The following is a 12,892-nucleotide window of genomic DNA, read 5'->3' on the forward strand; positions in this document are numbered from 1 at the left end:
TATGATGCCCAAGCTCATTTCCACAGTGCTTATTATGAAGTGGGACTTCGTCGCCTCGATATAAAAAATGCCAATGGTAAAAGAGGTGAGGGTCAAATAAAGGGGCCTTGTTTGGCCCTGTGATGGTAATTATGTGGGTGCCTAAGACTCAAAGGTGTACCACTTCACGTCATGGAAGTACATGGGGGGGGGGGGTGTTTCTCTTTTCCAGATGGGAGATCATTCCATCAGGCAGATGAGGGCTTTTGAGGAGCTTATTTGATTAATTTGTTAAAAGAACTTGTTACAAATGATTATGATCTTGTAATTACATTGTGAAGAAGGTTAAGGGGCACCTACACCAATGGACCCCTCAATCCCAAAGCTTCACTGCATTTCTTTAATGGCATTCATAAGGTTTTACACAGAATAATAGTGTTACAACCATGAATGTCCTGACACATCATCTGAGTTCTCTCTCTGTAAATCTCCTTTCCCAGTCTTGAACGTCCAAGTCCTGGTCACTGATATCCTTCTGCGTCGAGTAGATAATTTTGTCGCGCCCAATAACAGTTTGCTTGGCCATATTCCATGAGCTCTCAAGCTTTCACCCAAAACAAAACCAAAACCTTATGGTGAGTATCCATAATTGAAAATAGCGAAGATTTACCACAAAAACAAAAAGAAAACATTGGAGTAACTACGTAGCAATGAATTTCATGCACTTAAACTAATGGCTATGTTTAGGGCATAGTCACATGGAACAGAAAGCAGAACAAGATCAGCAAGGCTATCGAAGATGGAAACGGCTTGATCTTTTCAATGGAACAGATTAGAAACAGCTTCTTATAGTTTTATCTTGTATGCAACCCTCAAAACTTCATGAAGAAACCGTACAAAGGAAATGAGGATTGGGTGACTTTGGAAACAAAGTCTTCAAACTGATAGGCCCTAAGGCAGAGTTTCCTTGTAACTATGGTTTAGAAGACTTTGCAGTGACTTTCTCCATTCATAAAGAGAGCTTATTAGATGTTTATACTCGATTCCCTTAACATATCCTAGGCAATGCCTGACAGAAAAGTAAGCATTACTTTGTTTCGCATGACAGGCAAGTCGTTGCAAGACAATGGGCAATTGGCAGGCCATTTACACCTTATACGAGCTTAATCTGAACTTTTGTTTTAACATACCCATGAGCTCTTGTCCCCTTCCTTACATTACTCTTGAGAGCAACCATTGTGGGGCAACAACAATGGATAACCCAAAATTTCTGTAGACACAAGAAAAATTGTCGTGGAGTCATTGAACCACGTCCTACACCAAAGGGCATGCATTTGTGGAAGTTGCCAGCGAGCCAAGTGAAACCTAGGTCACAAATAAGTGAATAGAATCTACCTAGCTCTTTGGCTATTTCTAAATCTTGCATTTCTCACCACTTCAGCTTATGTTTTCCCATACAGCACGGATTCAGTATAACACCTTCCAAAAAGACGACAGAGACAGAAAGATACCTTCTTTCGCAATACCAAGTCTGGCCGTTGCAATAGCTGTTTCCACTCAGCCCTTGCCGCATTCCTTTTTACAATGTCTGCATTTTTCTTCTGCAGGGAAAACCACCTTACTGCTGGGATCGCAAAGAAGGATGCGGTATACACCTGTAAATCAACAATGTTTAAGATTTCAGAAGAATATGAATGCTGTTCGGCACTAAAATTAGTACTCAAATCAAACTGAAGATGTTTAGACCCAATGCTAATCAGTAATCCTAGACAGACTTCTTCAAGGAAGCAATGTACTGCATCCACATAACACTTTAAGCTATCATGAGAGGAGAAAAAATTAATGTTTGTCTGATATAAGCGCTAGTCTCTCAATTGACAGGAAATTCGATAGCCCCAAGTCTTTAACTGTTCTACTGTCATACTTTTCGTCGGCAGCAACCTTATCATAGAACGCAGAACGTGAAAGAAAACTGCCAAGTTGTATTACCTACTAAAGAAATCGCACTGAATGAGTAAAGCTTACAGAAGAGAAACATTTTAAGCATCATCGTGGGATTGAGCACCATAATGCCTTCACTTATTTCCACACTTAAAACGTAAATGCCTTTTATGGACCCCACATTCTTCCACACTAACCATCTCTAAGAAGAGTAACTACGGCTGATTGATTAAAAGTGCTTATTCCCTTAAACAGTACAGGGACTTTTGAATCTACCATAAACTAATGGAAAACAAAAAGAAGCAAGCTTGTGATCAACTTGGTCACATGTTCATCTATCACAGCACAGTTGAGCAAATGCCACAAACACCTTTGAACAACTGGTTCAAATACAAAACTTCTTGAATACCTGCAAGAGAGGTAGAATTTTTGCCATGAAGGGCACCAGACCTGCACCAAACCTTCCTACCAGTGCCGCATCCCTACACGAAGCACAGAACCTCTGTTAAAAAACTTACACTTACAAAATAGATTCTTTTTCTTTCTGGAATATTACCTTAGCCAGGTACTAAGAATAACAACTCCTATGAAATTGACTGCACCAAGCCCAACGACCAAAACCTGGTTCATATCATTTGCTTTGCTGTAATAAAGTGAGTATCAGTCACCTGCAATTGCCACAACAATACTCTAGTCTAAAGAACATTTGATAAGAAACAGCACTTTGAAGGCACTTAGATGCTGAAGCACGCATTATGTAAAGAAAATACGTTTTGGTCTGAGCCATTACTTAGCGTAATGAAAGAGGCATTTCAACTGATTAAATAAACAGCATCATGTGACAAGTGGCTATAAAAATATGAAAAAGGTTAGAATCAAGATGACTCTACAAAATCCTTGAATGTACAACATTGTCATTACTTTATGCAGTCACGTCATATTCTAGCCGGTTAAGACTTTCAGGAATCCAAATACAAATACACTGATGCAACAGAGGGTCTTCAAACCATGGACTCGGAAACTTCCAGAATCCAATTAGCTAAAGTAATCCTCATCTTTTCCACAAACGACCAAGCTTACCTCAGCTAAAGGGACAATTATTTTACAGCCTAAGGCTCTGTTAGGTTTCTTATGAAGTAAATTCTTGTAGAGTGTGTACAGAATGCTTATGGGACAAGATAAGCAAACAAGAAATGTCCTTGGTTCTATCCTTGAGAACATTAAAAGATGTGAGACTGCAGACAACGCTGGCAAGTTTTGAAAGCAATCAATAGACTTACAAAACATTACCTGAATGCCCAAGGATTCTCAGTGAAAGTTTCCGAAGTATCAAATGTTGCTGATGGAATTGACCACCTTGATGCTGTTCTCTGCAATGAAGGAAACCGATACAAGATGTTTCCCTGCATCATGTATACACAGATGGTGTGAGAAAGCATCATAAACTATCATGCATAATGAAAGACTCAAGTGGAAATTGATATCATTCTCAGAATCCAAGATCAATGTCTAATTACCACTTTGTCGACTTCTGGTTCTCCGTCAAATCTAAGCAACACTGGTAACATAAGGGACTCTACTTCCTGGTTTCCATAAACAAAGAAACCCGATTACACAACGCACAACCTTTAATTCCACCAAAGATAGAAATTACACAATATCAACTGATTGCAACTCTGAAAACAAAAAAAATTCACAGCATGAAACCTGCATGTCTGCTAGTGTAACCCATAGAAATATCTAAATGTCTCTAGGACATAGTTGCACTCCTACCTTGTACAAACATGTTTGTTCCATACTGTTCGTGCCACACCATATAGTATGATCTGCCTGTTGGGCAATGACTCTTATAAACATTACATTTATCATCTTACACACGTGATATACCTATGTGATCCCGGACAGTAGTGTGAATACCTGTTTAAACATTACTCCATACCATACCCTACATATTTGTATTGTTTGGGACCACAACATGGCACTTTTTGCCAGTAATTTTTGACCTTCTAAACTCCAGGATGAGGTCTCCTCTGAAACAACCATGAGACTAAGTGTCCCAATACAAGATGCCCCAATGGGTGGTGAGCTGGTGTCTAGACAACAGAAAGCCATGATGCAAAGGGTGCTCACACCAGAAGGTAGTCCAGCTAAAAGGCCTAGCTGTCGCTGGACCACCTCTATGATTCTTGTCTACTCTGAATAATATGAGTCCTCATCCAGTCATAGTCTACCAAAAGCAACTCTATACACTCTAAATCTTCCAGCAATCCAAGTAGACTGGCTACAAGTTTCCTGCTGCCACTACTCTGCGCATGGTTCTGGTGAGAGACTAAAACAAACCTCGCAGCTCGTGATAGCTGCTCGAGCCTCCTCCAGTTGCCTCTCTCAAGTCTACACCAGTGCTGACATCATATCATAGGCGTAATCAACATCCTCGAAGCCTTTCTCAAAAAAATCAGTGCTGGAGAAAGCCCACCTTGTGAGCTATAAGTGGTACCTAGCTATAAAGCTTTCATAGATTGGATAAACCAAAGGTCCCTAAAACCTTAAGGTTTTGAGGTCTAGATAGACCAGTTTATGAAAACATTGGAGTCAAGTGTGCTTGCGTAGGAACAATACTGGACAAATGACCTTTTAGGAAGGTAAAGTCCCCTAAGCCATCAACTAGTATCAAAGCCAAGGTTGTTGCAAAAACCAGATAAACCCGAGGTTTTAATGTAAACCAAAAACCTCATGCAGGTGGTGATTGTTTTATAGTGTGAGGGAAGGCTCTCTAAGTAGCACCATGTTATGAGAAAAACCTAAAACCAGGCTTATCTGAGTTGAGCTTATCGGGGTTAGGCGAGCTGGAGGTCATATAGTATATGAGGGGTTACGAGAGCTATCATTCAATAGTTTGTCGGTCGCTCCCGACGACCATGTTGGCTGCCTTTTTGTCATTAGCTCTGAAAACACCAACCACCCTGAAGCTGTGCACATTGCCTTTGTCTGTGCATTTGGGAGTCTGGTAGTATTGGCACATATCCAGGTGTCCCCTGCGCTCACAGCACAACACAATATGATATGTGTCACATGCACTCACTAACCGCGCCATCTCGAAGTTGGCGATGTGAGCCTCTAGCGCCTCATCAAGAAGCACATTCGCTGTCTTGAGGTCTCGATGTAGGATGTTTGGACAGCAATCATTATGGTTGAATAATAGACCTTTGGCTGTGCCCAGAGAGATCCTTTTCCCTAAGGTAACTTAAGTTGGAGAGCCGTGTGATGGGTAACCATTCAAGTTGAATGCCATAGTACTGATGCCTAAGGCGGTGAAACAGATACCTACCACGGGCCAAGCAGCTAAGAAGAAGTGTAGAGAACAAGAATTGTTGAAGCTAGCATATTGGAAGATCAAACGACCGAAGTAGCCGTGAGCAACTACAATGTTGTAAGTTTCTTCTTCTTGACCAAACTTATAACCTGCATTGGCAGACTCATTCTCAGTAGTTTCTCTAATCAAACTAGAAGTTACCAAAGAACCATGCATAGCACTGAATAGAGAGCCGCCGAGTACGCCAGCTACACCCAACATGTGGAAAGGATGCATAAGGATGTTGTGCTCAGCCTAGAATACGATCATGAAGTTGAAAGTACCAGAAATGCCCAAAGGCATACAGTCAGAGAAACTTCCTTGACCAATTCGATAGATCAGGAAGATGGCGGCAGCAGCTGCAACTGGAGCTGAATAAGCGACAACAATCCAAGGGTGCTCTAGCCCCAAAACCTTGGTGCCCCTTTCAGTATTTCTTTTATATTGCTCTTGAAAAGGCGAGACTGCGGGGAGAGACATTCTACAAATTTGCAACTGCATGTACCAAGAGGCCTCCCCCACGGCTCATGTTTAAAGGCCCCATGCCCGAAAAGCATCAGATACTAAAACTGGTGCTCATAAGCATTTCTGTGATTTGCGGCCCTGCCTTCCACGTCCACACCTGTGATTTGCTTTGCGGACCAGTCAGCCACGTCATCACTTCATCATTAATTCTTTAGCAGGCCTTTCTTGGCACATCATCACTTTTGTGACACCAGGTCATAACAAGATATTGCCCGGCTTGATATTAACATACAGAATTGGCAGATTGAGGAGACACTACCTGTCGGTATGCACAGATGTCAGCATGGCTTGGTCTATACGAATTAGTATGGACAAACTACCACTATTTCAGTTCTCTTTGACATGCCATCTCTCACCTTGAGCTGATCTCAGATCAGGATAATTAACAGGAAATTGCTCAGCTTGATATTAGCAAGACATAGCTTACACCTACAGAGGAGCTGCGCAGAGAGATGTCTTTATACAAAGAGCATCTTCTTTATACTACTGAGGATGGCTTTATCGTTCATCCAAGGTTTATGGACACACAGCTCTCACATGGGCTGAGATGTGAACAAGAGCACCGGATATGCAGGGTCTGTAAGCTGGCACCAGAGACCAAGGGGCACTTCATCCGCCATTGTCCTGCTGGTGAAAGAACGTTTCGGCTGAGATGGATTTAGAACACTTTCTAGAGTCATGGACTACCCAAAATAGTGTACTTGCTAGAGATTTCCTCACAAATACCTTTCTGAGAGCAAGCGCACACGCACCGAGGGCCTGTACAGAGACGAATGACAGGTTTTTCTAGCTCTCATTACAGACATACAGGATACAGTTGGGGATCCTACATAGGGCATTCTAGTCGACAAAGCCGTTCAGACACAGCACTCGAGATGGCCTAGATTCCGAGGGAGACCACTATACCAGCACTGCTTACAGAGTATCCAAGATATCATAATGGTATGTCAGGTAAGGCCTACCAGCTTCTTTACTATGGACGAGATAGATACCATACTATAAAGACGCATGCGAGAGTTCATCAGATGACCACCCCCCCATTTACAATGTGAGTACTCTACCCTCCCTCCAAAATTTGATCCCCATTGTTACACTCATAGTAGATACAGCATCTTCCCTAGTTTTAGGTCATCTTCGGTTCATTTTTGTTCTAGACGATTGTATCACACATAGGATGGTTGTAACTTTTAGTCTCATAGGTAATTTCAGCCTTTTGCTGACGTAATAGTACTTTTTTTCCCCCCTCTATCTCCTGAGTCCCCCCTCTCCTCTGCTCTATTGGCCTAGAGTGTGCCAATAGGGCAGTGAAGCCTATTCTTACCCCTCACCCAGAATATTAACTGACCTTGTTCACGTCATGAAACCCACCATGGATTTATTTTCACATGAACAGTAAAGATGTGTGTACCCACCATTCAGGAGGTTTTTCTCCCGCATGCATCCCAAGCAGGCAAATTTCGACAGTTCCCCTGCATATAACCATCTCTGGAATCTGTGATATTATGATTTGTCCTGAACCATCTCAGCAACCTACAAGGTTCCTCCATATCTACCTTTACTATTTTGTTAGCATAGCGAGCTTGTCCCCAAAAAATCTAACGACTTGAATCCTAAAGTAAGGCAATACTAGCACAGACGCACGCACGCACGCACACACACACACACACACACACACACACACACACACAGAGAGAGAGAGAGAGAGAGAGAGAGAGAGAGAGAGAGAGAGAGAGAAAGGAAAATGAAATGAAATGAAATGAAATGTTATATTAACGTCTTCAAAAGGCCAAAGTGACCTATGAGACCACAAAGTTACAATGTGGTGGATCTGATACAAAGTCAGAGTAACAAAATGACAACAAATATACTATGGAATCCTGGACTGCTAGGTGTGAATGGGGCAAAGCAGCTAGCTGGGGTAGCTAAATCACAAGAGATCCAGCATCGGTCACTAGCGGATCTCATCAATCTCCTCCATGGTCAGTAGTCTGACCGGGCGTCGTGCATGTCGGGCCAAAGTGATCCGAATCCTCTGATGCAGCCTCCGTCGGTGCTGTGTAATCCTCCGCAGTCGTGGGCGTTTGGACCTCCCCAGCTCGGTCGCCCGGTCAATCAGTGTGCCTCTGGTGTGAGGCAACGAGCTCTGCTGTGGTAGTAGCTCCTCCGGTGTCCAGTGTCTGCTCTAAAGAAGTCTGTGATGTGTCTCTCAGACTAGCTAGCCTCTCCTCTCATCAGGCTTTCTCTGTGTCGACGCAGCTCGAGTAGAAACAAACCCAAGCATCTCTGATCCTCATACTGCATGACTCTGGAGAGTGGTCCAAAGCCCTCTCTAAACAAGCAGTGGAAGAAACCTCGTATCTCGTAGTAGACGGGGCAGTGGCATGTGTAGTGCAACTCTGTCTCTGACTCCATGCCAAACAGGGGGCATGTCCTCGCCTCTGCTGGTACTCCACTGTATCTCCCAGTTTCGATCTGCAGCTGGTGTGAAGATGTGCGTATCTGGCCAATAGCACATCGTATCCCATGAGACAAGTGAGTGTCCATGTATCTGGGCCTCGTCACAAAACCATCCTTTGTAAGCTGGAGAAGATGCTCTCTGTAGAAAGCCATCTTCGGGCCCAGCTCCTGTGCTGGCTGTATCCATGTCCTCCTGATGTCTAGCTGAGTCAGGTCCTGTCGGATGAGCCTGGTGATCTCGACTGTGTAAGAGTCAGAGAGGGTGCCTCTAATGAGTACTGGAAGGGGGGCAATCTGTCTATGTTGAACCCATGCGCCTGAAACCATGATGTCATTTCACCGTACCAGCATGCTGTATCTCCCTGCATGGCTAACCGTCGAGAGGACTCAAGTGCAAGGCGGGCATATCTGCCTCTGGGAAGTTCCCACATGCGGTGTATGAAGGAGACAGATCTGGTAAGCGCCTCGACTACTAGTGGGGGAGCAGCTAGCTCTGCTCGGATAATGGCACGTGGTACTGAAGCCTTGGCTCTAATGAGCCGCGAGTTCATAGAGACTAGAGGCTTCTCCATGTCCCCCCACCCATCAGTGCGACCTGTCCTCCCGTGATGATCCAATGAAGGTCCCCATATCTCAGCTCCATAGAGCAATGCTGGCTGTATCGATGTCCTCCTGATGTCTAGCTGGGTCAGGTCTTGGCGGATGAGCCTGGTGATCTCGGACTGTATCCATGTCCTCCTGGTGTCTAGCTGGGTCAGGTCTTGGCGGAAGAGCCTGGTGATCAGGGAGCATGCCTCAGAACAGCTGGTACGATGAGGAGTGCCGCCAGACTAGAGCTAGACTTCAGAGGGAGGTGCTTTTGGGGGACGTCACTCACAGACAGTCACAGATTGACTTCCGACGCCTAGTGCGGCGGAAGAAGAGGGCATTTTTGGCTCGACTCGAGCAGGATCTATACCAACTATTCTTGAGTCAGGACTCGCGTGAGGCGTGGCGGCTCTTTCATGAACAGTCCCCCCCCCCCCCGGAGAGAGAGAGAGAGAGAGAGAGACCATAATGACCTATGAGACCCGAAAGTTACAAAGTGGTGGATCTGATACAAAGTCGAGTAACAAAGTAACCTAACAACAGTACAAAACAAAGGTATATACTATGGGGTCCTAAGTTGGTCGATGTGAGCCAAGCAAAAAACTAAGCAAAAAATGGGCGGCTTGTTGGGATAGCTGAATCACAAGAGATCTAGCATCGGTCGTTGGCGAATCTCATCAATTTCCTCCATGGTTAGTAGTCTGACCGGGTGTCGTGCATGCCTGGCCAACGTGCTCCGAATTTTCTGTCATAGCCTCCGTCGATGCTGTGTAGTTCTTCGCACTCGCGGGCGCCTGGATTTCCCCAGTTCAATCGCTCGGTCAATCAGTGTGCCTCTGGTGTGAGACGAGGGGGAGCTCTGCTGTGGGAGTGGCTCTTGCGGCTGTCCCGTGTCTGCTCTGAAGAAGTCTGCGATCCGTCTTTGAGGCTGGCTAGCCTCGCCATTCATCAGGCTATCTCTGTGTCTGCGCAGCTCGAGCAAGAACAAACCCAGACATCTCTGATCTTCGTATCCCATGACTCTTGAGAGTGGTCCAAAACCCTCTCTGAACAAGCAATGGAAGCGGCCTCGTATCTCGTAGTAGACGGGGCAGCGGCATGTATAGTGTAGCTCTGTCTCGGGTTCCATATTACACAAGGGGCATGTCCTGTCCTCTATTGGTACTCCGCTGTATCTCCCAGTCTCAATCCGCAACAGGTGAGAAGATGTGCGTAACTGGCCAATAGCACATCGTATCCCATGAGACAAGTGGGTATCCATGTATCTGGGTCTCGTCACAAAACCATCTTCCGTAAGAGAGAGAGAGAGAGAGAGAGAGAGAGAGAGAGAGAGAGAGAGAGAGAGAGAGAGTTCCACATTGCAACCACAGTGAAGAACTTGAGAACTAAATCACGACATTGCAAATACAATGAAGAGTCTGACAACCATATCTCCACATAACCAGGAAGGATGTGAACGTAAAAGTAGATATAACAGCTTGATGCACTAGACAGACAGCTTTAATATATATTGTAGAAGTTGGCATACCCTGCTCTCTTCCATTGAAGGAGCATCTAAAAATGGGGCAAGTTCCTCAGCACAAACCACCCCTCCCTTTGCTTTGATATATTCCCCAATCTACAAAAAGGAAAAAACAACATTAGCCTTGGGTGCACGCTACAGCGTAATGAGAGAACTTACTTGCAGACATGTCTGGTATTGTTTCATTTTGATTCAAACCTGAATTTCTTGCGTTTTAGCACAGCTAATTTGCAAATACAAAAGCCTTTATATAGATTGAGAGAAATAAGAACTTGACGCTAGTAAGACCACAAGTCTTCCACATTACGAACGTAATTACAGTGCTTTAGAGCCTGTGATATAGGAAAATTTTATATGCACGTCTCATACAGAATATGCGATTGCGAAAAAACTACACTTTTGGTTTCCTTGGGAACATAGGGAGAGACAAAGTCTTATATCAGAAGTGATGGCAGTAATAACCATCCATAACAACTTGAGACTAACCAAAACCTGAGACTAATCCCAATAAAATCACAGGAAGATGATCAGAGCAGCAAGTACCGTTTTTTACCCCAAGAAAAAGATCCTCCTATTAGTTAATAAAACTGCCCATCGGGCTACAAACTGCCCCGACAAGAGGGGACTACATCAGCATGAAGGGAGACTCTCCCAAGAAAAAAGTGAGATATGTACAATGAAGGCTAAATCGGGATATGCGAGGAGGAAACAACCACGGAGGTGGCCGGTAGTGCCATCTAGGAGTCCCATGGGTCATGGTGTAGAAAGGCCCTGGATGCCAAAGCCGTAGGAATGCCTCATGGCGCTCTCGCATACGGTCGGAGCTGCCATACAGCCTCTCGAACTGACCTCAGAGTGTATGGATCAGCTCCAGCCATATATCTCATACAGTCCCCACCGGTGGGATGGGGCAGGCCTCGAAGATGCGGAAGCAACGGGCTCTCCATATGAACCAGAGATTCAGGCTGCAGATAAGCGCCCAACAAAGCTCTCTATCACTGCTCTACTCTTGAGGCATAAGCTTTGTGGTGGGTTGGAGTGTAGGCCGGCCCTCCTGTATCACGATCGTCCTGCTAGCTGAGGACAGCTCAAAACGAAGTGCTGGGCCCGTAAGTGTGGACCAAGCAGCAGCACCCCAAGTGTACTCGCTAGCTGACGACAAGACTGGCATCAACCGTAGAATCCGTAGCCAAACCTCCTGCACCATGGGACAGTCCCATAGACAATGATTTTGTGACTCAAGTCGGTGGTCACAGTGGCACAGGCCGCCGGGTGGCCACTGTAGACCAACCAACTCCCCACTGCGGTAGCTCGATGGGCGACAAGCCACTGGAACATGGTGACTCTCCTCGACTGTCTGCTGTCCCACAAACACTCCCAGAAGTCTATCAGGAACTCAGCTGTGAGACCTTCCTCCTGCCAGTGACCTGCTGTCGAAGGGCCTCTCTCCAAGAAGCTAGTAAGCGGCGCCTCAGTTGTGCCTTGTACTGGAAGAAAGGGATCTCTCGGTGATCAGCTGAAGCAAAAGGGTCCCGCCAAAACCACTCCCCGGGATCTCACTGTACTCGCACCAAAGGGCGACTCTCCCAAGCCCAAAACCACCAATGTCCAATCTCAAGATCTGTCGGGTCAGGATCGAGCACACAGATCCTCCCTCCAACGCCCACAACTCGAATCCGCTGAAAACAACACTCTGCTACCTCTGGTACCTCAGTAGAAACTCTGTGGAGGCGACCCTCTCACTGAACCTCAGAGAACATGCAAAGGCCTGAGTTTGAGCAAGCCTGAACTGTGATGAGGACCTCAAGACGAGTAAAGGCCCCCATCCAGCTGGAACCGCCGGCTCGAGATGCGTGTCCCACTCTGCTGATATAGCCTTGACGATGTCCTGAGACATGCTCTGTACCCCCCTCATGCCGCACATCTGGATGCTCTGACTCTTCTCAGGAAGTGTCGTAAACTGCAGCCTGTTTCTCAGGGTGCGGGCTGGACCCTCTACCATGGGACCCCATGAGACATGGGTCTGCTGCCAACCATGTGACCTTGCTGTTTCCTGACCAACGGGTTCCATGTAAGAGGCTGCCTCAAGCGCTCCTTAATGCATGTGGGATGATGCTGCTCAACTCCCCCCCTTAGATGCTCCCAAGACCGATGTAAGCTCAACACGAAACGGTCCTCCCATCTCCTGCTCAGGCCGACTTTGCGCATCTCTGTGAAAATCAAATGAGTGGAGGGGCTCCAAGGGCTACCCGTTTGTGGAACTCGGCCTGTGATCTGGTGTCACAAAAGCTTTTTCTAGGGCTCCTCCCCTGGAAGAAGACCTTGGACAATGAGCTTCCCAAGGAGAGCTCTACTTTGCCGGGTTGGATCGCTGATACCCAGCCCCACCTAGGAGCAAGGTAGAGTGATCATTGATGACCTTCCAGGAGACTTTGGCCGGAGCCGACAGCGTGTCTCTCCCTTTCCACAGAAAGTTTTTCATCAGCCTCTCTAGCTGGCTGATGTAAGAACTCGAGAAGATCGAGCAA

At 45.8% G+C, this 12,892-nt stretch overlaps 1 protein-coding gene across 1 annotated transcript in view; it reads right to left on the reverse strand.

The window, feature by feature from the left end:
- Positions 1–238: 238 nt before the first annotated feature.
- The window catches only part of LOC147460915 (Iron-sulfur cluster biosynthesis family protein), an 87,229-nt gene continuing 74,575 nt past the window's right edge, over positions 239–12,892 (reverse strand). The window contains exons 7-13 of the mRNA XM_086508604.1: positions 10,371–10,460; positions 3,438–3,503; positions 3,211–3,323; positions 2,477–2,563; positions 2,330–2,402; positions 1,491–1,634; positions 239–583 (exon numbers count right to left, since the gene is read on the reverse strand). Of these exons, the coding sequence (XP_086364730.1) occupies positions 443–583; positions 1,491–1,634; positions 2,330–2,402; positions 2,477–2,563; positions 3,211–3,323; positions 3,438–3,503; positions 10,371–10,460 (714 nt within the window). The 3' untranslated portion in view covers positions 239–442. The remainder of the gene's footprint in view (positions 584–1,490; positions 1,635–2,329; positions 2,403–2,476; positions 2,564–3,210; positions 3,324–3,437; positions 3,504–10,370; positions 10,461–12,892) is intronic.

The sequence above is a fragment of the Adiantum capillus-veneris genome, chromosome 3, assembly GCF_014529385.1.
Source record: "Adiantum capillus-veneris isolate H3 chromosome 3, ASM1452938v2, whole genome shotgun sequence".
In the NCBI taxonomy this organism is placed as follows: Eukaryota; Viridiplantae; Streptophyta; class Polypodiopsida; order Polypodiales; family Pteridaceae; genus Adiantum; species Adiantum capillus-veneris.